Source organism: Hippopotamus amphibius, chromosome 8 (assembly GCF_030028045.1).
Source record: "Hippopotamus amphibius kiboko isolate mHipAmp2 chromosome 8, mHipAmp2.hap2, whole genome shotgun sequence".
In the NCBI taxonomy this organism is placed as follows: domain Eukaryota; kingdom Metazoa; phylum Chordata; class Mammalia; order Artiodactyla; family Hippopotamidae; genus Hippopotamus; species Hippopotamus amphibius.
The window spans coordinates 142931922-142958318 of NC_080193.1; the positions used below are offsets into that span (position 1 = coordinate 142931922).

Sequence of the window (26397 nt, forward strand, 5' to 3'; positions counted from 1 at the left end):
CATACACTCTTTGACCAAGCAATTCCATCCCTAGAAACACACCCTAACAAATTAGGTAACAATGTATGCAATAATGCAGGTACCATGATGTTCATCCCTGTGTGGTTAACAATAAAAAAAACCTGGAAACGATCTAAATGTCCATCAAGAAATAACCCGTTATTAACTGCCGTCATTCTTGCAGTAGACTGTTATACGGCCGTTAAAAAGGATTATGTAAATCTATGTCTGATGACACAAATAAATGCCCACAGATATTTTAAATGAAAATGCAGGTAGATCGTAGAGCAGTAAATCCAGAATGATTCCCCTTCTGTTTCCTGGAGAAATGAATGAGCTGAAGTCAAGGCCGGCTGAGGACGGAGGGGCTGACACCCCCATACACGGGGCAGCAGCACCTGTGAGAGCCTTGGGCCGGTGGACACACAGAGAACTGGGCAGAGAGCGCAAGACACGTTCGAAGGGTGAGGAAGGGACGAGCCCACGCCAAGCCCTGGAGGCCCGATGAAGGATTCTGGTTTTCACCCCAGAAGATCGATGGGAAGCCCCTGAACAGCCTGCATCTCACAGATGAGGGCTGGGGGGATCGGCTGGGGCCTGTCTGCAGAGCCTAAGCTTGGTCCTAACTTTCAGCCGCAGACGTCTCCGGACCCCAGCTTCCTGACCAAGTGCGTCCCCCTCTCCCTGGGCCTTTTCTGCCTCTTTCCGGGCTTCAGTTCTCATTTTCCTCTTCCCTTCTCTCCTTCCTCTGCCTCCTTCTGCTTTCCATAAAGTCACAGAGAAAGCCCGCCCCTCCGTATTTTGTCCTTATCTCCCAAGGGGTCCTTCTGGTCCGGATAAAACAGACCTTCCCAGTTCCTCCCCAACTGACTTACAATCAGCCAACAAGCCCGTTGTACAACGACCAAAACAATTTCAAATGGCCTTTTAAATCTGGGTTAAATGAAAGGCTGATGTTTCAGTCTCTTAGCTCTGTTATTGATTTGCACGTTGTATAAGGGCTCCTTGTCTTTCTGTATGTCTGTAAGTGAGGGAAAAAAAATTTTAAGTTATTATACACCCTTCTAAATCAGTATTTGAATCTGTGAACTGATTTAATGGGAAGCTTAGAAAATCCTTTATCAAAGTGCAACCTTAACTGGGCCTCCTGAATTTTAATATGTTTTAAAACTACCAAATTTCGAAGTAAAAAAGACATTTAAAAGATACTTCTGGATTTTTTTTTTAAACAATAGAGTCACGCATCTCTATTATGTCAATCAAATCTGATGAACGTAAATAAGCAAAGCCCGCCACCCCACCCCACATGATTTTTTAAGCATGTGTCCCATGCCCTCTGCTGGCCACACCACATCTGCTGAATGACAGCCACGTAGTAAGGGGGCTAAGGAGGAAAGAGGGCAACACGTCTGCACTTCTTCCACTGGCATGGAGTTCTTCCTTCCCGAATTAGGTACACAAGTTCCATTATGTTCTGTCTCTTCCACCTCCTTTTCTCCCAAATGCCATACTTGTTTTAAAGATTTACAGGATCGTGATACAAGGGTTAAGTTTAAATTAGTTCCCCTAAATGAGGAGATAAGGAACAGGTAATCCAAAGTGAGAGAGTACTAATAACTAATTTAAATCACGTTCTGCAATACATTCCTAATTAGATGTGGCTTCAGGTAACAGGAAAACTTATATGCTTACTTGCAGGGTGAAGAAACTAATAATACAGAAACATGCTGAGTGCTAGGGACTACATTTTTGCTGTCAAACAATCCAAAGTGGGTAATCCACAATTATTACATAATACCATCTAACCATTCTATTTTATGATAAGGCGACAAAGGGGGAGAAAATTAACTGGTTCACCCAACACTCTTAGCAAGTTGGAGATAACAAAGGATTTTAAACCTAAGATCAGATAAACTCTGAGGCTTAGGCTTGAAATACAAGAACACAGCACCAGCTGGAAACCATCTTAACAATTCTCCTTTAAAACTACAAGCAGATTTGCTTTGCCTCCCCTCGGGCTCTCCTGTCAACTCCCACAAAGGCTGTCATCATAACTTCACAGCCCTGCTCGCTGAACTTTAATTCCAGAGACACTTGATTGACCCAGACACTGTGCTGGGTCCTGGGGACAGAGCGGGTAACAGGACACCGACCCTGTGCCCAAGGAGCTCACAGTCTGGAATAAAAGGTAAACGTGTGAGGAAATAAACTACCAAAGATGCCAAGCGCCACAAGGGAGTTATGGCCGAGGATCAGAAGCAGCAGGAATGAAGGACGGGTGAACAGTCCAGGGTGCAGGGTTGGGGGGTTGGTAAGAGAAAGCACCACGGAAGAGGTGCTGGAGTCGGAAAGACAAAAGTTCAAGGAGAAGCCTAAACAGAGGGACCGGTACATGCACCTTCATGGAAAACACACACGGGATTTCAGGAGTGTATCGGTAGGAAAGCAGAACCAGGCCTTCTATGAGACTGTGTCCAGGGCGAGGTGGCGAGTGGCTGAAGGGAAGGCTGGACAGATGGCCCAAACACTGATCGCGGGAGCTCTGCATGGTCTTTACCCTACAAGTGACATGGACCTTAATCTGTCAGGGGCAGGAACTTGAAACTTACCCTGTAATTGACAAGAGGCCCTTGACTGGTTTTAAACCAGGGAGAAGGGACGATCATATCAGAGTTTTGACAAGATTAAAAAGGCATCTGCTAAGTTTTTATACTAGTTTTTCTGTAACGATAGCCAAATTCCTTTCCTTTTCTTCATGGTTAATCTACTTTTAAAAGAAACAGGATGCTAGTATTAGAGTGAGCTGTAAAGGTGAATAAAGACAGACTGCCTTAATGGTATAGTCAGTACCTTGTATGGTATCAATGATGCTCCGTGAGCCCTGGATGGGCAGGCGGGCAGGCAGGGCCCCTCTCCTGGCACACACATGCCAATTAAGTTTCAAAAAGTTCCCTGATGCACACAAGCTTAGGTGAAAGTGAACATATTTCCCAAAAGCAAAAATGAAGCACATAATGCACTTGAACACACAGGTCTCAAAAATCCAACTGGATGTGAAATGAGGCCACTGACCCTGCCTATTCATTCCCAGTAACGGAAAGCAATCAGTTCTCCACAAACTAAGCTGGACAAACCGCACCTCTCATAATATTTTCAAAATGTATGTCATTATTTTTAAATTTCCAAAAGCGGAGCTCCAAGATCTGTAAAAGTTTAAGACATTCTCTTGGGCAGTTGGTGTCTCTAAAAGATATCTCAATCTGAAAATGCAGACATTCATCCTACACTGGGCTGCCGGGATTAGCAAATCACAATTTCCAGAGCGGATCCTTTCTGCTCTGTGTCAAATGCCACCAGAAAGAGGGCACCTACCCAGAATACATGCATCTTTCAGTTCAGTTTGCCAACTGAATTGAAAGTGATGGACAATGCTTCTTCCCCCGCGTTCTTTCCTCCGTCCTCCCCTCTGCCTACCTCACCCCCGGCACAAACGCCAGTCAAGCTCCTTACAGCCGGCATAGAGCCAAAGGAAGATGTCTGCAACTGCAAGGGTGTTGACAGACTAGGAAGCAAGTCCTGGCCACAGAGTCTGAGAGTCAATGAACTATTCTGAGAGCACCCCCTAGTGACCAAAAGCATTTTTCTGACCAAATGAACGCTGCATTCTGAACGGACTAAAAGCAACGCGTTTACAATTTCAAAAATAACGAAACCATCAATGAGCTTCTGCTCTGGGAACATCTGTCCAGCTAAGCCAATAACTGTAACCGCTGGCCAACTGTTCTCTCACCAACCGCCACAGCCCTCTTCCCTGTGAGCACGGAAGTTCCTCAATAGGATGTATTCCCAGCACTTACAGCTGTTTCCAAACAAGAGGAAGGGGAGAGGGACACAAAGCCGTAAGAGGACACGCACTCCTGGGCCTGCCTGGATGGTCAGGAGTACTGATGTTAAACCCACAGCACCCGTGGTCACGTGCACACAGTTCTCTTCACCTCTCCCTCGCGGTGACATACACTCTGACTCCCGCCTTCCCTGTTTACCTGGCTCTCAGGAGAACTACAGGGACCTGTGAACCTTCTGGAACTTTCTGCCACCACCCGGGATGGTATTAATTTGACCACAAAATACTGGAAGCGCTCCAATTCTATCTTCAAAGTTGAGATTTTTCTTTCTGACGTGAATTATGTGACACACAAACGTTAGATTACTGTGATTTGTGAATAGAAAGCAGAATTTAAAATCAAAGTGGTAACAACAAGAAGGACTTAAACCATCACCCTTCAGCCTCCTGCCCAGTAAAAAACAAGAACACCCCAATGGACGCAGGTGCCTAGGACTCGGTACTAGTACCTAGTAGCTCAGTAGGGGCCTAACATACTTTGGGTCCGTCTACTCCAGCCGAGGCTGAGACCTTCGCCCAAGCTGCAGACGGCGGCTCAGCTCCTGGTCCAGGACCACACAGAACTAAAACCCGCCACTGCCCTCTGCTGGGCAGACATGGCACAGACCTGAAACCCACCCACAACCTTCAATACCTTATAAACTAATTATAAGATTCCAGGAGGGAAAAAAGGCCATTGTGCACAAATTCAGACTCATTTTCCCTCTTTACTGACTAAAAGAAGAGACTGAATGGTAGCAAACTGGGAGGCTGGCTTTGGACTCGGCCACTATTTGACAGTGTGACCCTTGGTCGGGGCCCAACCAGCCTAGGTCTCCATTTTCAGGTCTGCACACGGAAGGACCATAAGCCAGGAGATATGCATGATCCTGGCTGCTCTTTTCCACTAATATTTTCAAAACACTTATAGCTTTTTTGTAACCAGTCCTAATAATCTAACATATCACATCCTCTGTCCTATCACTCAGGACTTCACCGATTACTATAAGGCTTCAGTAATGAGACAGACGTAAAGCAAGTGTTTTACATGTGCGTGAAGGCCCACAACAAGTGTGAGTCTCCCTCCCTCCTCTCCCCCTGTTCCCCCGCGGACCAGCTGCATGACCTTTTCTGTTCCTGCAGTACGTATTCTATGCCCATATCCTACATGTTCTCTGCTACTCTGAATTTTCCACGTCTTATGATGCTTGCACTGTGGTCCCCAGTGAAAGGTGAGTTTCACCGCCTGGACCGTCTACACCTCAGTGTCCACTACCGGCAGCAGTGGTCGTGATGGTAACAGCTGCTATAGCAGCAGCAGAAACAGCAACGGCAGCAGTGGTGCCTCGAGCAGCAGCAGCAGCGAAAAAAGGTTACAGAAACAATAGTGACATGATAATAACAAAACTGTAATAATAAAGCCATATATGCGATTATAAAAGATAATAAAATTTATCATGACTACGAAAATAACTAGTGTCACTTACTATTTTGTGCCAACTATTGTGCTATACACTTCCTATGCTTTACCTAATTTAGTTCTCAAAGACATGAGATAGATATTATTACCTTCCCCACTTTATGAACGAGAAGCTGAGCTTCTGGCAGGTTTTAACAACTACTGATGCTACCAAACTCTTACTAGCCATCTCTCTTCCCTTTAGAATCCTCAAAGCCCTTTTATCACCTTATTGTCTCCACATCTGCTAGAACCCTGGCAAACTCGCCACATTCCCACAACGAAGCTTACAGGATCTCCTCGTGCCCACGAGTGGCGTGGACACCCCTGCCCCATCAAGGTGTGTTAAATGGCTCTGAGAGTGACACATGCGCCTTTCCGCCAGCCAGCTTTTCCTGCTTGTGCCATTTAATTCCGCCCACCCTCTGCATCTATATTTCTTTCCTCTCCTCTCCCTTCTCTCCTTCTTCCTTCTGAGGTACGATTCAGTGGAACGAGCACAGAACCAGACGTAAGAATTGCCTCTTACTAGCCATGTGACTTTAAGCCAATCATCTCAGCTTCCACGCTTTGCTCTGCAGTGCGTGATAATCATACCTGCCCTACCTGCCTTGGAGCACAACTGTTTAAAATAAATAAGGAAGCATATATGACAGTGATCTAAAAGCTGTAAAAGCATATCAGCTCTGTGTGTATTTAATTCTTACCATTCTTAGGCTCTTCACAAACACACCCTGCCCTTCACCCAGTAGAGGGGATGCTGCAGAGAGGGAATGCCCTGGCCTTTGCCCACTGCCAGCACCTTGATGGGGCAGAAAAGAACACGCAAAGACAGGTGACTAGGCTATGATGAGGAAACAACGACTGTCACTCTCTCCTTCTCTTTGTTGGCTTCCATAGACTCTTACTCCATTCTGCCCAAAGCAACAGCAATGGAGAAACACCCACATCACCCATCCCCGCCCGCCCGCTACCAGGCCTCTTTCCTCACTCCCTGTTTCACTACGTATTTCTAAAATGCCTGTCTCCTACACCCACAAAAACCACCCTCCTTATTTACATGACGGTCACGGCAGCCACTGCTGGACGGAGCACCCGCTATGAGTCAAACACAGCACCAGACTCCCCGGGCAGATCACCTCTCACCCCCCAGGAAGCACAGTGTCAGTGTCCTCGGCTCCATCTGACAAATTAGGCTCCGAAAGATGAGGCAGCTCACCCAACAAAGGACACAGATCCAACTGCTTCTGCTTCCAGACCCGGTGCAGGAGCTGGAGCAGCACCACTGCCACCTCCCACCTCCGTCGGAACGTCACACACTAGCAAAGCGTTCCTTGTCTGCAAGACTGCTCAGAAATCATAGGGAAATCCTGACATTAACATCCCGTGAATATACGCCCATCATGACACCAAGCAGAAATGTTTCTTTAAGAAAAGACTAATGACCCAGTATGACTTTACCTTTTCTTTTAATATAAAGAAGCAATGTAACATTAATGAAGTCATCCTATTAAGAGGTAATTGTGTTTACAGTGAAGAAGCTGGCAGGTACCTCCTTACGCATGTGATAACGTCACCATGATATGCCAGGAGGAACATGGCATCACTTCCTAGACATCCCCATCAAAAATGCATACACGGAATCTAATCATGAAGAAATACCAGACAAACCCAAACTGAGGGACAGGCTAACAAAATAACTGTCCTGTACTCTTCGAAAGTGTCACCGTTGTAAAAGAAAGACTATTTCAGATTAAAGGAGACACAACAACGACAAGATTCTGGATTGGATCCTTGACCAGGTAAAAGACAGATGGCAAAACTGGCAAAATCTGTATGAGATCTGAAAATTAATTGTCACTATTCATCTCCTGATTTTGACAATTATACTATTACGTAAGAGAATGTCCTTGTTTTTTAGAAAATACACACTGAAGTATATTCAAAGATAAAGGGCATCATGTCTATAGCTTTGAAACATTCCAAAAGAAAGAGTGAGAGGAAATACATACAGAAACGTTTGTGCTATTTTGGCAACATTTTTGTAAGTCTGAAATTACTTCAGAATAAAAAGTAAAAACAGTACAAGTTATCAATACATGTCAAGTATTAAATAAATGTGAATTGTAATATTCCTAAGCACACAGGAGGATCAAAAGGAACCAACAGCCTTGGGTCCTTCATATGAAATCAGTCTTAGAGACGGACTGAAGAAATTCCAGGGCCCACAAATACCACCCTGGTGTTTCCAGCTCGCCCAAATGTGGCAGTGATACAATATTCCTTTCCTCCTTCTGATCAACACTAACCGTTTCTAACGTCTCAATTTCATCATCAAGAAAAGTCAGACCAAAAATCCTGCAGTGACTCTCCTCCACATGAGAACACAGACACGCGTCATAAAATGATACACGGTGTGTTACGCGTCCCCGTATCATCCCTCTCTGGCCGATACACGCGTTGGCTAAGCAGCTGCCATTTAGATGCCCCTTTGCCCCTGCCCTGCTGTTGGTGGGTTTGAGCCACAGAAAAGTGTATGAATATGAATGTGAATGGGGTGACTCCAGGTTCATTTTGCTAACATAAAGCAAAGACATCAGCCAACTCCGACACGTAGATGCTCCCACAGGAAGTGCACACAGTCCCAAGCATCTGCATTCGATTCTAAGAGAATGACGTGCACCTTCTCCACCCAGTGACTCCAGCAGCATAAATGATGGAACACCACGCGGACAAGCTTTCAAACCCCAACACATGGTTGGAGACGGGCCCCGAGAGAGCCGCATGAGAAGGACTAATGGCTGTGGAGCCTTTTGCTCTCGTGGACGAGGATACGCAAGAAGCTGAAAAGAAGCTGTAATAGCTGCACTTCACCCTGTGCTCACGGGCCATCATTAGCATGTTCTCATGCACAAGTTACAGAGTGTCCTGAGGTCCAGAAACAGCAAATCTCCCATTACCCGTTATCACATTCCCGGGGTCAGACAATTTCCATTTCACAGACAGAAAAATCAAGGCAAAAGAAACTTAAGAGGATCCCTAAACAACACTATCTTTCAGCAAAAGAACCCAGAATAGACCAAATATGCTGCCTCCAAGGGGAAAACAAACAAAAAACCTGATGTCTGCAACTACCACACCCAAAAAGAAAGAAAAAAACAATCATTTTATGTCACTAAATTACCAGAGAAACCACACTGGTCTGATGGAGTCCATCTTTTTCCTGATTTAAAGAAGTCATTCTGGATGTAGACAAGATCACCCACCCACGTGGAATTATGTGGCTCTCAACTAATGCTTCACATTCCGGGCAAATGTGAAAATGAAAGACCTCTGTCTCTCTTGCACCAAAAGACCGCGCTGATGGGCTGCACGGGGCCTCCTGACAGCAGCTGCAATACCAGTCCCCCCCCACCCCCATACATGAGAGTTACTCACGTTACAGAAAAATACATACTGAAAAACAGCTCTTAACTTTGATTACCGTAACAGAGGAGGAGCAGAGCCTATAGTTTATGACAACAAATTTCAAGTCAACATGGTTGCCTAAATGACCAGAGCTTGGTCAACAGGCCAGTGGTCACGTAAACCCTCGTATATCCACAAACGGTCTGCTTCTGTTTTAAAAACAACAAGCTGAGGTCACAAAACTCAAGGCACCGACGTAGCCAAGGAGCCTCTGAGGCACAAACCCCCACCAGGAAACCAGAGCAGCATCAACGCAGGGGCACCGGAGCAAACAGGAGGTGAGGTGGCCGAGCAGATGCCAATAAAGACACGTCCAAGAATGAGTGACACGAAGGACTCTCCTGTGTCAGCTTTCACGTGAAATTTCCTTACACACGCCGAGAACCCAGGACAAGCAAAGACATCGTGCCACCAAGGTTTTCAATGCACGTGGCAATGAAAATCACATTTACTTCCTAGTGGCCAGTAAGCCTGCATGAGGAGCTTCAAATAAGGAACAGTATGGTTACTCACCACCGTCACGAGCCCAGGGGAAGGAGGGCGGTTTGTCTGGTATCAACAGGGAGCCTAGGAAACACGTATAGGCCAAGCATTGGGGGGGGGGGGTTCACGTGAGAGACAAACGCAGCTTCAACTGGCCTTTCCTTGGTCCACCGAAGCACGTGTTCACACGCGTCCGCAAACACGCACGGGCACTCGCTATGTAAACAAGATGCACTGGGATCGACGCGGCCTGCTCAGCAAACCTGCCACGGAACCTACAGGTAGAGAGGGGAGTGGAGCGGACCCCCGAAGTGCACTTGAAAATAAGAACTATGACAGGAAGACAGCCAACTTAATGCAGCTGGAGAGCCAGGATAACATTATCATGGGCCCCTCTCTTTCTATGAAGATATTTAAAGAACTAATTCATATTCTTCCTTTGCTCCCCTGCGTGACTCTCGGATGTGTGGTCATTTTCCGTTTGAAGGGATGGATGACAAAACAAGCCAGGAGGAGCAAGTAAAAAGGCAGAAGACATGGTTGGGCAATCCTACCTCCGGAAACTCGGGCCGCGTGTTGTTTCAGATACATGCAAAATGGAACTTGGAATGCACAACACACTGTGATGTGATAATATGTAATAAATAATCTAAATTTTAAAAAAAGAACAAGGAAACAAAGTGCGAGCCTGAACAGATTCTTCACTGATAGAGTCTCAAAGGAAAGTATGGGTAATGTAGTGACAACTGTGGGTGGTTCAAGTTCAGCTGGGGTCTAGAATATAGTTCATCCTTGAACAGGTTTGAAATGCACGAGTCCATTTATACATGGATTTTTTACAACAGTAAAGACTATAGTATAACACAACCCACAATTCATTGAATGTGTAGATAGGGAGGAACCACATACACAGAGGGCTGACTATAAATTATACTCTGATTTCTGACTGCACAGAGGGTTGGTGTGCCATTCAAGGGTCAATTGCATAAGGCGGGAAGTTGAAATGGTGCCATGAAGGAGCTTGGACTTTATTTGATACAAACTTTCCCCCCCATTTACTTGCTTTTGTTTTTGTTTAATTTTGGAAACCAAGTAAGTGACATGACTAGACAGTTCACCTTGCACTAGTGTCTAAGGAGGAAAGGGAGGAGCAGGGTAGTTAGAGATCTACAGCAAATGTTCAATTAAAAACAGGAGGAAACACTCCCAGCAACACTGCAGAGGGAAACGTGGAGAGGACTTGGAGCAGGTTTAGATGCGGAAGACAAAGGAGGCCTCAGACATAAAAACCATCCCAGAGTTCTGAGGTCAGGTGGCTCAGAAAGCAGCAGAGAGCGCAGAGAGATGAGGTTCGGGAGGGAAGACACATGGTTTGGAGATACCGCGCAGGGGGCTGAAGCCGTGAGGCTAGAGCTCTGGGAGGGATGCAGGCCTGGGAGAGCATCCCCCGCCAGGGAACAGTGACAGGATGAGATCAGAGGGAAACCAACAACAGGGTCCTTTGGGGACACACACTGTACAAGTCAATGGCTTTCTTCAACTCTGGGTGACATTCTAGCTATCGGATCAAAAGACCCCACACTAGACCCCTAGGCCCCAGAGAAGCGCCCCAGGCACCGCCTTCGGCCTTTCAGAAGGAGCCCCGCACTCTGACGTCCTGTTGCCTCAAAGCGAAGCTGCGGCTCCTCGGTGCTGCCCGCTGGGCTATGCCCCTGACCCACCATCGCCAAACATTCACTCTTCCCTGAGAGCCACCCCAGAGACCAGCCCTGGCTCAGGTCTCCGCAGTCAGCCCAGCGACCCCCCGTCCCTCACCTGGGCCCACAGTCCACCCCACGGAATTCTGCGGGTCCAGGAGAGGGGCTCAGAGACCCACACAGAGCAGGTCACTTCTTGCAGTCTAATTTAAGCTCTGTTTAAAGCAATTCTTAAGCATCAGCTAAATGTATTTCATACCCAGTGTTTTAGAAAAGGCAATGTCAAGAAGTTAGTCCAAGTTACCTACACCTAGGCGTGATGGGATGCAATCTCTCGTGCATATTTCTTTGCCAATTTTATTTACAGAGCAGACAACTTGGATTCATGCCACCTTTCTCTATAAATATTAATCGCAAAAAAAAAAAAAAAACTTCCTCTTTCTAAATCTGTTGACTACATCAATATTTTAAATTATAAATATCTCACATAATTTTACCATCAAACTAAAGCAAACCAAACCAGAGGTTAAATTTTGTTAGGTTTCATACCACAATGAAATCTGTAATAACAAATAAATAAAACTCTGGGTAAACACATACAAACACACTCACACATACATACCATTAAAAAAAAAATCTAAATACTAGAATGGAAAGTTTTTCAGGTAATTATTACCATAATTTAGTTAACATAGACTACAAAAGAACTCATGGGTCTTTTATGAGAAAAGAACCTATATCCCACAGATATTCAAAATAACCATTAAAAACCAAAGTTTTGTTTTTCGTTTTGTCATTTCAAACGGATTAAAAATGACTGTTCCTCCTCGGTAAAATCCCTGCCCCCACCCCACCCCGAACAAAAAGATATTCAAAGGTATTTTACCTCTCCAGTGTTGAAGCCTCAACACCGGCCCCTGCCCCGACCTTCTTTAAGCAAAGCCAATAAATGGCAAAATGAAATCATCTGAGTTTCACATGGTTTCCATACCCAAACGCACAACAGGAGGCTGAGATAACCGAAAGGCAAAACGCAGTTATCGGAGTCATGACTAGTCAGATAACCTCTGAATAACATATCCTGAATATGCGGACATCGTCTTCCTATTTTTCCACGGGCCCCACTTCCCTGGGAGGGGAGCAGCTCCCACGGGGGCGGGAGGGCTCCCGGGTGCTTACCTTTTTGGCTCTTTGGGCTATGTCTGGTGTCCTTGTAAGCAGCTTCTCAATCAGGTACTCTCTGTTCTGCAAAACAAATATTCCCAACGGTTGAACACCCAATATGATACATTGAAACTCACAGTGATTTCAAAATAGCAGATTGACTTGGGTTTTTAAACATGTTACCTTGGCTTTCTGGAAGAATTTGCATTTTAAAAGTTCTGCTGCTGTGGGCCTGAAAGATCAATAATAAATTAGAGTTGAAACAATGACCAGTCAATAAAGACACTGCCTCGATGAAACAACTTAATCCTAGAGTCTTTCTGGAAGACCAGTTTCAGGAATAGCCAAGCCACAGACTAAATTAATCCTGAGCTGGCACCAAATAAAATGGTGACAACTTTCCAGTTCCTTCCAAACACCTCGCCTGCAAAACACATCAACTCCTGTACGGTAAGCATCGGGGCAGGATCAGCCTCCCACGCGTCACCCTTCCACCTCCCTAAGTGAACTCAGTGTTTCCAGAGGGCGGCAGGCTGACACGTCTGTGAGCTAAATCCTTGTATCTATTAAGAAGTAGTACAAGCTGCAGTACGACCCTATCAAAGGAACTATGACCACAGTGTCCTATGATCTGTTCTAGGAATCCCCAAGGGCAGCAGTTTCTGCAAGGGGACCACGTGTCATGTGTACAAGCTCCGTCTGCCCACCGAGCAACCCGGTCTCCAGTGTCCGTGGACCACTGTTTTTCAAGGGGAGGTAAATGTGACGGTGGTTAAGAGAACACTGGTTCATTTACAAGCACTCTGGGGTTGGTCTGATTGTTTCCTCGTGGTGTCATTTAACTTGTTTCTCTGTCCTGTATTTCCCATAAACTGCAAGTTGGGTCTTAAGGCGCGGCTAGGTTGATACAAGCATTTGGGAGAACACTTCATAGATGGCACATATCTTACTGCAGCACGTGGGAGGCACATAATAACACAGATTATTTCACTGGGAGGGATGCTAAGTTTAACCACTCAGTCCCAGGCCCGATATCTCTCCAAGGTAAGTTTTCCACTCTGCAACTGGCAGGTATTCTGTTGGATAACACTTCGCCATGATATGAATATCCTGTTCCAGAGAAACCTTCACCTGATGATTTTAACCTCTTTGCCTGAAATAATTATTTCATAGGAGGTGGCAGAACACTGATCTCTGCTTCTCTTCATCACTTCTACATTTAATAGCTGGCATTCTTCCATAAAGAATAGCTTTTTTCTGGGCTTCCTAGGTGGCGCAGTGGTTAAGAATCCGCCTGCCAATGCAGAGGACACGGGTTTGATCCCTGCTCCAGGAAGATCCCACATGCCGTGGAGCAACTAAGCCCATGCGCCAAAAAAAAAAAAAAAAAAAAAAAAAAAAGAATAGCTTTTTTCATCCGTATAGTTCCTGCAGCCATGAGGGAAGAATCATATATATCTAGAGGATAGGACAGTCAGCAAGACAACTGGTCTGATCTCTTCAAAAGTCGGTGGGGGGCATGAGGGGACTGTTCTAGATTAAAACAGACTTAGAGAAACATAAAACCGAATGCAACACGTGACCCTCTCCTGAATCCTGAATTTGAAGGGGAGAGGGGAGAGACTACAAGAGATGTTTAGAAACAGAGATAGGTGAGTGTGCTAGGTATTGGACAATTTTAGGAAATTACTATTCATTTACTTAGGTGTGGAAAAGCATTGTGGTGATGTAGGAACGTGTCTGTATTTGGAGGGAATGCAAGCTGATGTATTAAGTCTGTTACTTATTTTCAAACTGTTCAGCAAATAAAATGTAGACAAATAGGTACAGCAGATGGGAAATGTGAATAACTGTTGAATCTACGTGTTGGTGTAGAAGCAAACACTGTATGATGTTTTCACCTTTTCTGCATGTTTTAAATTTTTCATAATAAACAACTGGAAGGAAGGCAGGCATGACTGAATACCGTTAGGTCCGCTCTCAGGCAGTGACAGCCAAAAGAACCAAGACTACTGCGTTAAGGGAATCCAAGTTTAAAAGGGAGTTCTCACACGTGAAGAGGCTAGAAACCAGTGCTTTGAACCAGGAAGCTCCACTGAAATGTTTCCTGGGACCAATCCCAAGCATATAAAAGAATCAGGAAACATCATTAGGTACAACGGCGTACAAACTGTGTAAGTCTGCCGGGATCATAAACTGTATTTCTGCGCAAAGAAACTTTCTCTTTAAATTGTTATTGCTCTTGGGAACAAACACACGGACACCAAGTGGGGAAAGTGGGGAGGGTTGGGGGGGAATGAACTGGGAGATTGGGATACCAAATTGTACACTCTAAATACATGCAGTTTATCGTATGTTACCTGTATCTCAATACAAGTTCTTTAAAAAAAAAACTGTTATGGCTCTTTTCCTCAATTTCAAATGGAACACTGGTCATACGTACCCAACAAAGAACCCCAAGTTGCCACAGCCACTGCAATCAACAGCCCCGAACTGCTAACTGCTCTGAGTAAGTAAAGGTCGGAACAACAGGTGGGCCACACTTTACATTTTATGTCCCATAACCCCTGGCAAGCTGGCTCACATTCATGAATGTGTACTTTGGACCTTGTATTTGTACCTTGCTTCCCAGGCATTAGAACTAAAAAGGATCGCCAAAGTGATTTAACTTGGGTTGTGTTTTTTAATGTAGACAACGCTTAGTGACTACTGGCAAACTTTCTGGCCTCCAGCTTCCCCATATTCATCACTTCGTTCTCGCAGTAAGTCTATACCGAACATCTGCTATGTGTCGAGCATCATGCTAAGCACACTCTAGTGGCTGTGACACATAAATACTACCCTCAGCAACTTACAACCTGGCAGAGGAAAGCTACAGTCAGTCGTCAGACTGGAAAAGGAAGACCAGAACATTCAAACACATGACGTGTGTTTGGGGAAAGGAGAGGGCTACTGAGAAAACAGAAAGGAGAACCATTACACAAGGGACTGGGCATGTTTGGTACCTTACAATGTGGGACAACATTTTGAAAACCAAGAGGCATACAAAACAACGTGGACTTCATTTTTAAAAGTGAAAAGAAAAGAAACCTAAAAAAATCAAGATGATAAAGGAACTCAAGGGCACTTCACTCTCTTGGTAGAAACCCTCATCCCCTCTGGTCGAGGCAGTCATGACACAGCCTCCCGGCTAGTCTGCCCGCCACGTCTCTCTTCCTCATTCCAACCCACCATCCACACTGCTCCCTAGCTGGCATCTAAATGAAAACAATTTCTCATTCTGCCTAATGGATTTCAGTGGCCTGAGATCCCGACTCGTCCAGCCTCATCATGTCCCACGGGAACTCTATCCTCCAACTACAGAGATGGTCTCAGCCATCTCTCGCTCTTTCATGACAAAGCACACACTACTTTTCTTGCTTCAGATGCTTTATGACCAACTGGCACGCACACCTTTGCTTGTCAGTCAAGGAGCCACTTAAACGTCACCCGTCTTCAGAGATGCTTCTCCCAGATCCTACAGCCAACAGAATCCATTGCTCCCACCTTGGTGCACACACATTCCAAGCCACCACATTTTGCAGTAATCTGCTCCTGAATCTCCCTGCCTCCGCCCCACTAGGGATAAGCCCTTCCAAGAAAGGGACCACACAGTATTCATTTTTTATATCCTCAAAGCCTAACACAGACGACGAAACTGCGACAACTCCGTTTCATGCCATAATCAAATATGGGGTAAGAGGGATCCTACTAGACATTTGAGCACCAAACCACAACTTCTGGAGCTAGAGTTGGCACTCTAAGCATCTATTCGATAGAGGAGAGAACAGGAGAACGATGGAATGAAAAGAAGACTCATGCTAACAAAAAAGAAAAGGGAAGAGGTGCGTCTGTGCACAGTGGAGGCGCTAAGGAGAGCCACAAACACCTCCCTCTCTCCTCTGCACCCCCACCTCCTCCCTTCTGCATACCAAGGTCACGTGTAGGACCAATGCAGATAGAAGGCTGGGAAATGCCAGACATACCCGGAGATACAGGGCTAGGAATACGTTCCCTTCCCTGGCAAGGTCATTTCTACGGTAACCAAAACTGTAAAGGGGAAAAGCATGCTGCAGAGAAAACTCTTTCCTCTGGACGCCACTCTTAGCCTTCATCATCAGATACAGAAACACAATGACATAAGAAATGAGAGGTGCTTTAAGAAGCCACATTCCCTTTTTAACAGGCTTAATATTTATGTTAAATAATGGGTAATTTCTACATGGAGAACTACATAGCAGGTCCTTTTTGGAACTGAATCTTTCATGTGCCAAACTATCTCATTAAAAAGTATGGAAAAGTGGAAGTGGAGGTGGAAAGAATGAGGAAAGTGAGGAAGGGAGGAAAGTGCTAGAAGGCATGAGAAAAGCCAAGATGCGTGCTGCTCGTCTGATTTTAGGGCTTCTGTGTGTTTTGTTTTAGTCTTACGCTCTAGAGGATTACTAGCGTAGGGTTAATGCAGAACCATCAATGCTGCCTGCCTCTTAGCCAAGTACTACAGAAGAAAGAATTCTATAAGCACCATTCTGTCTTACGTGTCCACTAACAATTACCAAGCAATACAATACAAAGTAAACACAAGCACCACTTTACGAGAAATGCTCAAATGCTATACCAGTAACCAAAATGATGGCCCAGGGCTTTGAGTAATGATTCAATTTTAAATCCTTAAAAACAGTGTGGGAGTCTGCAAGTACCAACATTCTCAGAAGCAAATCCCTTAAAGGATTCAAATACATATGGATGAACCTAAGTCCACTGAGACTTAAAATAATTTTCGAAGGATTCAGGGTGAATAGGATACAGCTTTTAGTTCTAAAAATTAGCATTTTAATTTCTAACAATACACTGACCTCTGGCAGAGCTGCATTTCTCACCCCATCCCACCCCTCGAAAGAAATATTCAAGTTTTATTTGTTTCCAATGGATGTACCCATGCAACATCCACCCCTCTGTTGCTCAAGAAAAAAAAAAAATGCCAGTCACTTTTATAGTTGCCATCCATATGAAGGATGTAACCTATAAGATTAAGGCTCATTTTTTTTAAGAACAGCAAAATGTTCTGCTATGCAAATATAAGCAAGTCTTTGCCTATGCAAATGCAGGGCACAGACTTGGATGAGACTAAGAGCTCTGACACCCAGCTCTCAGGCAACAGGAAAGCTCCACGAGCTCTCAAGATAGACAGAAAGCACAGCTCCGTCTCAGCTAGCCTGAGGGCTCCTGCATGGGAACGATTCTGTCCTAGTCCCTGCTTCCCTGTGACTATGTTTTCACTCATTACTAAAAAGGTACTCGGCAAGACCAGGATTTCAGTACCAGTCAACTGCTTTTAGACTACAAGTAGAGGATCTATATGCCAGCAACAAAAATAGATGTAATGGTCAAAACTCTCGCCTTCGCTCCTCAACCCACTCCGATCTGCTTTGGTTCACAAACTCTGTTTCAGGGAGTCCGAATCATACCCAGCTTACAAGCTCCCCATCATTTACAGGTGTTCAAGAAACACCACTGAATACGTACTACAGACCAGTCACTGTGGACAGAAAGAGAGAGAGAGAGAGAAAGACGAGAGGCACAGATTCTCCTCTAAAAAACTCAGAAACCCATGAGGAAATTGCATGTGTAAGTCAATAAATGTACACAGTGTGATAAGGGCTACAAGAGACGTGTCTTCCACACACTGCAGGAAGCCAGAGGATGCAATGACTCCACGGGGTCAGGAAGACAAAGGCAGATAACGAATGGCAATCCCAATGACCCGAACCCTTAAGAAGGCTCAGGCACCGTGCTCTCTGCGTCACATGCGTTATCTCCATCCTCTCAGCAACCCTGTGACGTGGTGTTATTAGGCCCATTTTACAGACAAGGAAACTAAGTCATGCAGATGATGCAGGGCTAGGAATCGCAGGCAGATGTATCTAACCTTGCGAATGTGGGGCCTCTGCACTAAGTCTTTTGAAAGACAGGAAGAAGAGGGACAGGAGAAGAGGGGAAAATCTCTGGACAACAGAAACAAAGGTAGACAAGTTAAGAAATATTCACAGTTTCTTTAAGACCTGCACAGCAATTAAATGTTTACTTATTTAATTCAGTCATGAATACGTATTTTTAATTGCACCCTATACAACAAATAATTCAACTATTAAAATATTGCTTTTTTTCCATTCTCACATGTTCTGTATCTTTTTTCCTTAGACTTCCTACATCATGTCTTTTCATTACAAGAAGGCATCACCTGGGAAGTCTGTGTACCACTAACACTCTCTGTTATAGAGGACAACTGCACAACAGTGAGAACAGATCATGTTACAGAGAAAATATCTAACAGAAGTCCTTACACTATTAATACTTTGTAGATCAATAATATTACCAAGAGAGTACTCTGAGGGAAAAACATTGTAAGAATTCAAGTATATGCTGTATGGCTCTTTTCTAAAACTTGTTCTTATTGTTGCTGTTGCTTGGTGGGGTGGTGGGAACTTGACATTTGAGCTCATATAATAAATAAAATCTGGAAAGACTTTCAAGATTATCGAGAAATAAGGATGGCTTGTTAAATATAACATATGATGGTCTAATCTGATTTATTTTGACCAAATTCTAAGTCTCCTAAAGAAACATATTGTTATGTCAGTAAGTACACTAACAATTCTACCCTACAGCATCTTTTTTTGAAAGAGCAGGAATTGTGCAGCATTACCCGTCACCACCACTAGGTGGGGCCTCTGCTAGTTTAAGAACCACAAATACCACCCGTCACCATCCAGTGCTATGGGGAAGGCAAGTATTCTCTCACTGAGCTTTAGAGGATCAAGTTCGGTTTCCTCGGTGATGCCAAAAACTTATGTTGGAGATGACACCAAATACAAGGGGAAGGCGAGCAAGTGCTGCATCCCTTTTACAATAAATAATTTCAAGATGTTTAACAGCAAAGAGTCTTTAGATCTGGCTCCACGAGAAAGGTAGCTGCTATGGAAAAGATTCAAAGGCAAATTCAGTAAAATGTAAAAGGATGAAGAGAGTTGCTATAAAGAACGGGTAAAATACTGGAAACTGTGTTTATGCTAGAGAAGGGTTGCCTGCCCAAACAGCAGATCACTGTGCAAAGGCAAAAGGCTTCCGTTTCATAAAGAACTTAAGAACAAAGGAATCCTTCGAAAAGCAGGTTCCTTCCCTGAAAAAGAAAGCTCCAGAAGAGAAGTCAGTTTTTCCGTTTTAGGACATAAGGGTCAGATTGGAGTCCTGGGGGAATAAGGGTAGCCAGGAACTTCTCAGCAGCCTCCCCAGGTGTGTACTCCAAGTTCGCCGTGTGTTAGGACAGTGCTGTGTGTTAGGACAGTGCCGTGTGTTAGGACAGTGCCGTATGTTAGGACAGTGCCGCACACAGCCAAGCACCGCAGAGGGTCCCTACCCAGCCACGGTCTATGCTCTGTTCTCGCCACTAACATGCGCCCTTAAGTGACAAAGGACACTGAGCTCTACGCTCACTACCCAGGATGTTTCACAGTCACGGAAGTGAAGAAGGAAGAAACAAACTCAGAAAACAGCCATACCATAGTGCAGGGCAATAAAGAGGAAACACTAAAGTTAATTTAAAACCATTTGCTTCTGTTTCTATGATTAATCCTTCTAATGTAAATATGTTAATCTTCTTTACTGATAATCTTTTAAAAAGCACAAACAACTTGTTCTGCAACTCAGAGGAAGCTCATGCAAAATTCAGTAGCTCTGCCTGGTTTAGACTGGAGCCGGCAGGATATTCAAATTCTGAGAGGTCAGCTCAACCTACACAGTGCAGAATATGAGCTCAGCTTCTGCACGCACCACTGCCAATCGCTTTTGATTTCTGTTTTATTTCATTTCCTTTCATGACAGAGCCCACACCTAACAAGCACGGCCACTCTTACTAACACTGAAAATTTTCCTCTGCCTCTCCCTTGTCCTCACTCACTTCTCTCCCTTTTGGACCCAAGGCTTCCACTAACAGGTTGGAAACCTGGGGACCAGAGCTAGATCTCCTTTGGACTAGATGGAAGGAAACTTTAGGAGTCCTCACACAGCCTTTCCCATCCACAAACCAAGCCTTGTCATGACCCCACTCAGTCATGGTCACTCACTCTTCCACTCGGTCTGACATACCTTTTGGAGGGATCTTTCTGAAGACACAGTGAAAGTAATTTTCTAAAGGACTTGCCATACTTTTTCATCATCTCCTTATCCTCTACTCCCGTTTCTAAAGTGGGTGGATCGTTCTGCAAAGTCAACATCAACACCTGCAGCAGAAACAAACAGGAAGACAAGATCTCAGGACAGCAAGTGCTACAACTGAGTTTTTCATTTTTCACCAAAGCCTCAAAGACCCTCCTTGATTAGGTACAAACATGCTCCCCCATGAGTTTCATTTTCTAGAAAGTGTGTATTCAAAGTACTCAGCAAATCTGTTCACGTGCCCTTTAACCTTTTCGTTATTCCATTGACAGAACTTACAAAATCTGCTCTGTATGTTACGAGCGCTCTCCCAAAGGGGCCAGAACAAGAGCTTCCTGGGAACTGGCTCTCACACTGCCTGCAGGAGCACATAGCTCCGGCACCGCCTGAGTGCGGGCTGGGGCTCGGGCTGGGAAAGGGGGCTGCGGAGGGGAGAGGAAGAGAGGCCCAGAGTAGCAGGGAACGTTCATGTGCACAGGTCATTCCTAAGTAAGGAACCGCCTGTACTCAAGGCTTCTGTAATACATTACCAGCCCTAAAAATAAATCCACAGCATCCCAAGAGGTAACACATGATTTCCTTTTTTCTTTTTTTTTTTTTAAATGAAAAACATACAGAAAATTGCTTAAAGGCTTGGCAAAACTGAGACAGTAAGACACTGAAAGATAGCCAGGATACAACTGAGTTACTGAAAACCGTAACCAGAACAAAAGGCCATGCTGCTTTAGGAATGGGACAAAACAAAATCAAAATACAGCTTTCACATGGAAGAGGTAAAAAATTCCACTCTTTCACACTAATGTCAAAATTATTTGCTTTAAAAAGAGTAGCATTTGTAGCAAACTACTGACCTATAAAATGAAAAAAAAAAACCTCATTAATGCATAAATCAGCCTTAATTTATGCAAATGCTATACATGCCAAGACACGTTTCAAACATTTTCAGATGGTGAACAGATGAAGGATTAAAGTGACAGTTTACTGTCTGTGGAGGATAAGAGCAAACGAAGGAAAAGTGGGAGATCTCTGAGGTTTAAAGAAAAGTCCTGTAGGACTTGAGGCTGGGATTAGTGAGTGACTGGATTCAAGCGGAAAACACTGAAAAGTAGTGAAAGGAATATAAAAAAAAAACAAGAAAAAAGAAAAAAGTAATAGAGAAAAACAGGATGAAAGTTGCTTCAGTGTTTTTTTTTTTTCTCAAAAGGTCACTTCAATTGTTCACACCTCAATTTTAAATTTTTTGCTAACAAAATCAGATGTGTACACACAACCCCCAAATCCCTACTACGTTAAAAATATGTACATAAATATATAGAGAAAAACAATGTGATGAACTACACTACAACTTTAACGTAGGGATCCACAGGGATTGTTTGTGGCTGATGAGATTACGGATGACTGTTTTCTTCTTTGTTTGTATTTATACTTTCAAATTTTCTACAATAAGAATGTATTAACTTTTTAATCAATAAAATTATTTAACTTTTTTTATTCTTGGATTTTTTTTTTTTTTAATCCTCCTAAACTTTGCCAATAAAATCCTAGGGAAAAAGTTGAAACAAACATGGACCATATTCTCTGTGAAATACCTTTGTAATTTCTATTCAACTATTTCAGCCTCAAAACAAAATCCACTTGGGTAAATTAGCCCTGATACCACCAACTTTAACAGAAATAATGATGTAGGCCAGTTAAAAGAATAACAAAAATCTAAAAATAGTATCCAAATATATGTTATTTCCTAAAAACACTGGGCTCCCTTATTTCAGATGTCACCAAACATGACACTTATGAGAACAGGAGTGAAATGTTACCGATCATGGGAGAAAAAAAAAAAAAGCCCTGAAAATTTGGGAAATCCATCTGCAAAGATGATACCACTATAATCCATGTTTAGATTTCTCTTGGGGAGCCGGGGGTATCCTACAAAAGAGTCATCAGCAGCATCTGTCACAGCCATCAACCTCCATCAACCAATCTGGGCACATTCTGCTGTGCACAGAATGTCAAACAAGCTTCACGGCTGGGAACTGTGCTACTTTTGTCCCATCCTGTCCACGGAGAGCATCAGACAACATTTAACGTGGCTGCATCCCTCCATGAATTCCCCTCAGGTCTAGAAGAAACGTGACTGTGTTTAAGAGAATTAGAGAATGGATTCCATGAAATCATATTTCAAAGCCGACATGTTATTCCCAAGAGTAATTACTTTCATAGGAGGGTATCTGTGATACGGCGCTGCTCCTGTGGCGAGTTCAATGGCAGTTATTCCAAAGCTCCACATGTCAGCCTTGAAGTCATAGCCTCTCACCTAAGAAAGGAAGCAGGAAAGAACACTTATACAGCAGGCATGTTACACGTGATGAGGTCTGTATTACGTCAGAAGTCCGCAGCTGGGTGTGCACGACTTTGATATCACTTTGCGATCGGGAATTAAACCTTACATGATGCATTCTAGTTAAAGGCCTGATCTGAACAAAATGTTACTGTATTAATGATACGTACAACTATAATATACTACGTCAATCAAAACATCAGGGTTTTATGTGTTTTTTTTTTTTACCTGTTCCATGACTTCAGGGGCCATCCAACACGGGGTGCCAACAAATGTTTTTCTTACTTTATTCCGGGTAACATCACCCCCTGTTGCTAAGAAAGCACTTACCCCAAAATCTGAAAAGGAAAAAAAAAAATCACCCTTATTTTATGTAAGACGTTATCGCTTACAAATTCTGACTTTATGAACATCTTCTCCTGGCAGGCCTCACAACAGTGATGTCTTGTACCAAACACTGGCACTCTTTCAGGTGTACACCAGGGCAGGCCCACCACCCGCCGTTCCCTGCACTTCAGAGAACGCCCTCATCACAGGTAATGGGTCCGCAAGCCCACCAGCCCGAAAGCTCAGCATATCAATTTATATTTTCTACCAAAACAATATCACAAGTCATGACTAACCATAAAAGATTATAATAAAAATACAAACACCTTCCCAATGCCCTAAATTAAATATGAAGGACCTTAGCGTTTAGCTAAGGCTCATTTTAGAAAATCACCTATAAGGATGGCACTGGAGATAGTAAAACTAGCATGTCGTTCTTTTTGACATTTTTCTTTTAATGTGATTATTTTCTAGCCTCTTTAATTCTACATCATCAATGCCTGGGGAGTGGATTTCTTTTTTGACATGAAGGGTTAATAGCACCCATCTTCCACACTCCCATGCCCTTGCTGGAACAGTGCTCCGTCACACTTTAGCCAAAATTACAATGGCAAATCCGCAAACCCAGGTGCCTAAAGCCAACGTGCCCAGGTCTGTCCACAGGCAGCAATCAACACAAAGGGAAAAAAAGCCCAGTCAGCGAAGACTGGGTGTTTTTCAGTGTTTGCTTTCTCGATCATTTTCATAGGTATCGATGCAAAGGCTTGCAGAATGAAATACTCTTTTTGACATCCATTCTATATTAGAAGTTCTTTTTTGCGAGATGAATTAATTAGGCATACTGTATATGTACAAGCACTTATGCAAAAATGACGTTTGTGAGCGCCCGAGCGGAGGCGGGGAGGAGCGCGGCGGCTCTCGGCGGCTCGGGAACCCGTGCGTGGTGCGAGGCGGCGGCTGAGCCCCTACACGGAAGGCGCGCGAGGCTGGCGGCTTCCACTGAAGCACATCGAGCGGTGACGGCGGCGAGCAGAACTACGGCGAGCGGGTCCACGTTGAGGGAGGAAAAGGCGTAAGTCGTCACTGGACAAGTCTGAGAAATGAGCATTTGACGCTCAGGAATAAGTGTCGCTGAAATTTGAAAAAATAAAAGAAGGAATGCATGCTCATTATCAGACCAGAAGTCCCACTTGTAGACTACTGAGCAATGTGTGTGAAGTGGGGAAGATGAAAGAAGTCAGAGTTTGAAACGGAACAATGAAGAAAAGAAATAAAAATGAAGTTAGGATAAGAAGTAATCTGGCATCAGAAAGCACTAACGCTAAGAATCCCGTTCTGCTTCCAGAAGTGGAAATCTGCAAGGCATACTACCCCTGCAAGGTCTCGCTCCAAGGAAGATTCCAGGCGTTCCAGATCACAGTCCAGGTCCAGATCTGAATCTAGATCTAGATCCAGAAGAAGTTCCCGAAGGCATTATACAAGGTCAAGGTCTCGGTCCCGCTCCCACAGAAGATCCCGTAGCAGATCTTACAGTAGAGATTATCGAAGATGGCACAGCCATAGTCACTCACCCACGTCTACTCGCAGGCGTCAAGTTGGGAATCGGGCAAATCCTGATCCCAACTGTAGTCCTGGAGTATTTGGGTTGAGCCTGTACACTAGAGAAAGAGATCCCAGAGAAGCGTTCTCTAAATATGGCCTAATTGCTGACGTGTCTACTGTATGTGACCAGCAGTCCAGACATTCAAGAGGATTTGCCTTTGTATACTTTGAACATGTAGATGATGCCAAGGAAGCGAAAGAGCGTGCCAATGGAATGGAGCTTGATGGACGTAGGATCAGAGTTGATTTCTCTACAACGAAAAGACCACATACCCTAACGCCAGGAATTTATATGGGGAGACCCACCTATGGCAGCTCACACCCTGGAGATTACGACGACAGAGGATATGATTGAGGCTATGCTGGTCGGGGCTATTACAGCAGATCATACAGAGGAGGAGGTGGGGGAGGAGGGGGATGGAGAGCCGCTCAAGACAGGGATCAGATACACAGAAGATGGTCACCTTCTCCCTGCTATAGTCGTGGAGGATGCCGGTCACGTCCCGGATCTCGATCACACTCACCTCGTCGCTATTAAAGCATGAAGTTGAAGACTTTCTGAAACCTGCCCTAGAGCTGGGATACTGTTTGTGGGCAATATTTTTTACTGTCTCCTGTTCAAAAAGTGAGCCGTACCTGGTGAAGTTAGGTGACTTTTACACCTTTGACGATGACTGCTTTTGGTGGAGTCGAAATGCTGTTTTCATTCTGCATTTGTGTAGTTCGGTGCTCTGTTCAAAGTTAAGTGTTTTCAGAAAAGCATGTTTTGCGTGTATTTTTTTACAGTCTAAATTTTGACTGCTGAGACGTTTCTACTGTACAAAGCTTCATTTAAATGGTTTTTCTACTGAATCCAGGGTATTCTGAAGATCGAAGCCTGTGTGTGTAAAATGCTACCAAATGGCAAAAAGCAACAGTAAAGTTTGGTTTTCACTTTTCTTTCTAACTTAAAAAAAAGATGTCTGTATTTGTGAAAGTAGAGAGGGAATATACAGCGATTATTAGCGCATGCATTTGTGCTTAGATTTTTACTCATGGTTAAAATTAGTTAATGAGTTAAAGTATCAACCCCTTAGGGCTAGTACAGACCTACCAGGAAGAGCCACCGCAAGGACCCCTCAATAGTAAGCTGGTAAATAATAATAAAAATGGGAGTCAACACTTCAAAACGCTGCAGCAGACTATGCGGCGGGAGCCCCTCCAAACTGCTCTCACATAACTCTCCTTCACTGGCCCCCTCTGGTGACTGCCGGGATGGCAGCAGTCACTAGAGCACAATGTCAAGGACAAACCAAGGTCAAATATTGGCATGTGCGTTAGGTCTACATTTTTAAGTTATGCAATAACACTGGAACGAGTTCCCTGAGTTGAAATCTGTTGACTGTTTCATTTTATTTACATTTACTCCCAACAGGATTACAACCTCAAGTAAAAGGAATACAAATTGAAAAAGGGAGTCTTCATTCCCACTGCTACTCTCATGTTAATAGTGAACAAAAGATATTCTGAAAATTCTACATGTGCCAAACTCTAACTATTGGAACTCTTCTATTACAGTCAGAAAAATCAAGCTTTGTGAAGAGAAACGTCTGAAACCACTGAACCAGTCTACTGCAGGTAGGAGGAGATAAAATTCATTCTCTTACAGAAGAGCTAGGTGAACTTAATCATTTGTAAGCATCTACTAAATCTGGCTAGAGGAAGACACAGTATGAGAAGGCTTTTGAAA

General features: G+C 44.1%; 1 protein-coding gene and 1 pseudogene across 10 annotated transcripts in view; one reads left to right on the forward strand and one right to left on the reverse strand.

Moving 5' to 3' along the window:
• Positions 1 to 26397, reverse strand: part of STK39 (serine/threonine kinase 39) — a 282065-nt gene that overhangs the window by 154034 nt on the left and 101634 nt on the right. For all 10 annotated transcript variants that reach the window (XR_009055030.1, XR_009055028.1, XR_009055027.1 and 7 more), the window contains exons 6-10: positions 22968 to 23077; positions 22614 to 22715; positions 20336 to 20469; positions 12338 to 12386; positions 12170 to 12235 (exon numbers count right to left, since the gene is read on the reverse strand). Coding sequence is in view for 6 of the 10 variants with exons in the window: in XM_057744396.1 (XP_057600379.1) it covers positions 12170 to 12235; positions 12338 to 12386; positions 20336 to 20469; positions 22614 to 22715; positions 22968 to 23077 (461 nt within the window). In the remaining 4 variants the exon portion in view is untranslated. The remainder of the gene's footprint in view (positions 1 to 12169; positions 12236 to 12337; positions 12387 to 20335; positions 20470 to 22613; positions 22716 to 22967; positions 23078 to 26397) is intronic.
• Positions 23936 to 25206, forward strand: LOC130858372 (transformer-2 protein homolog beta-like; annotated as a pseudogene).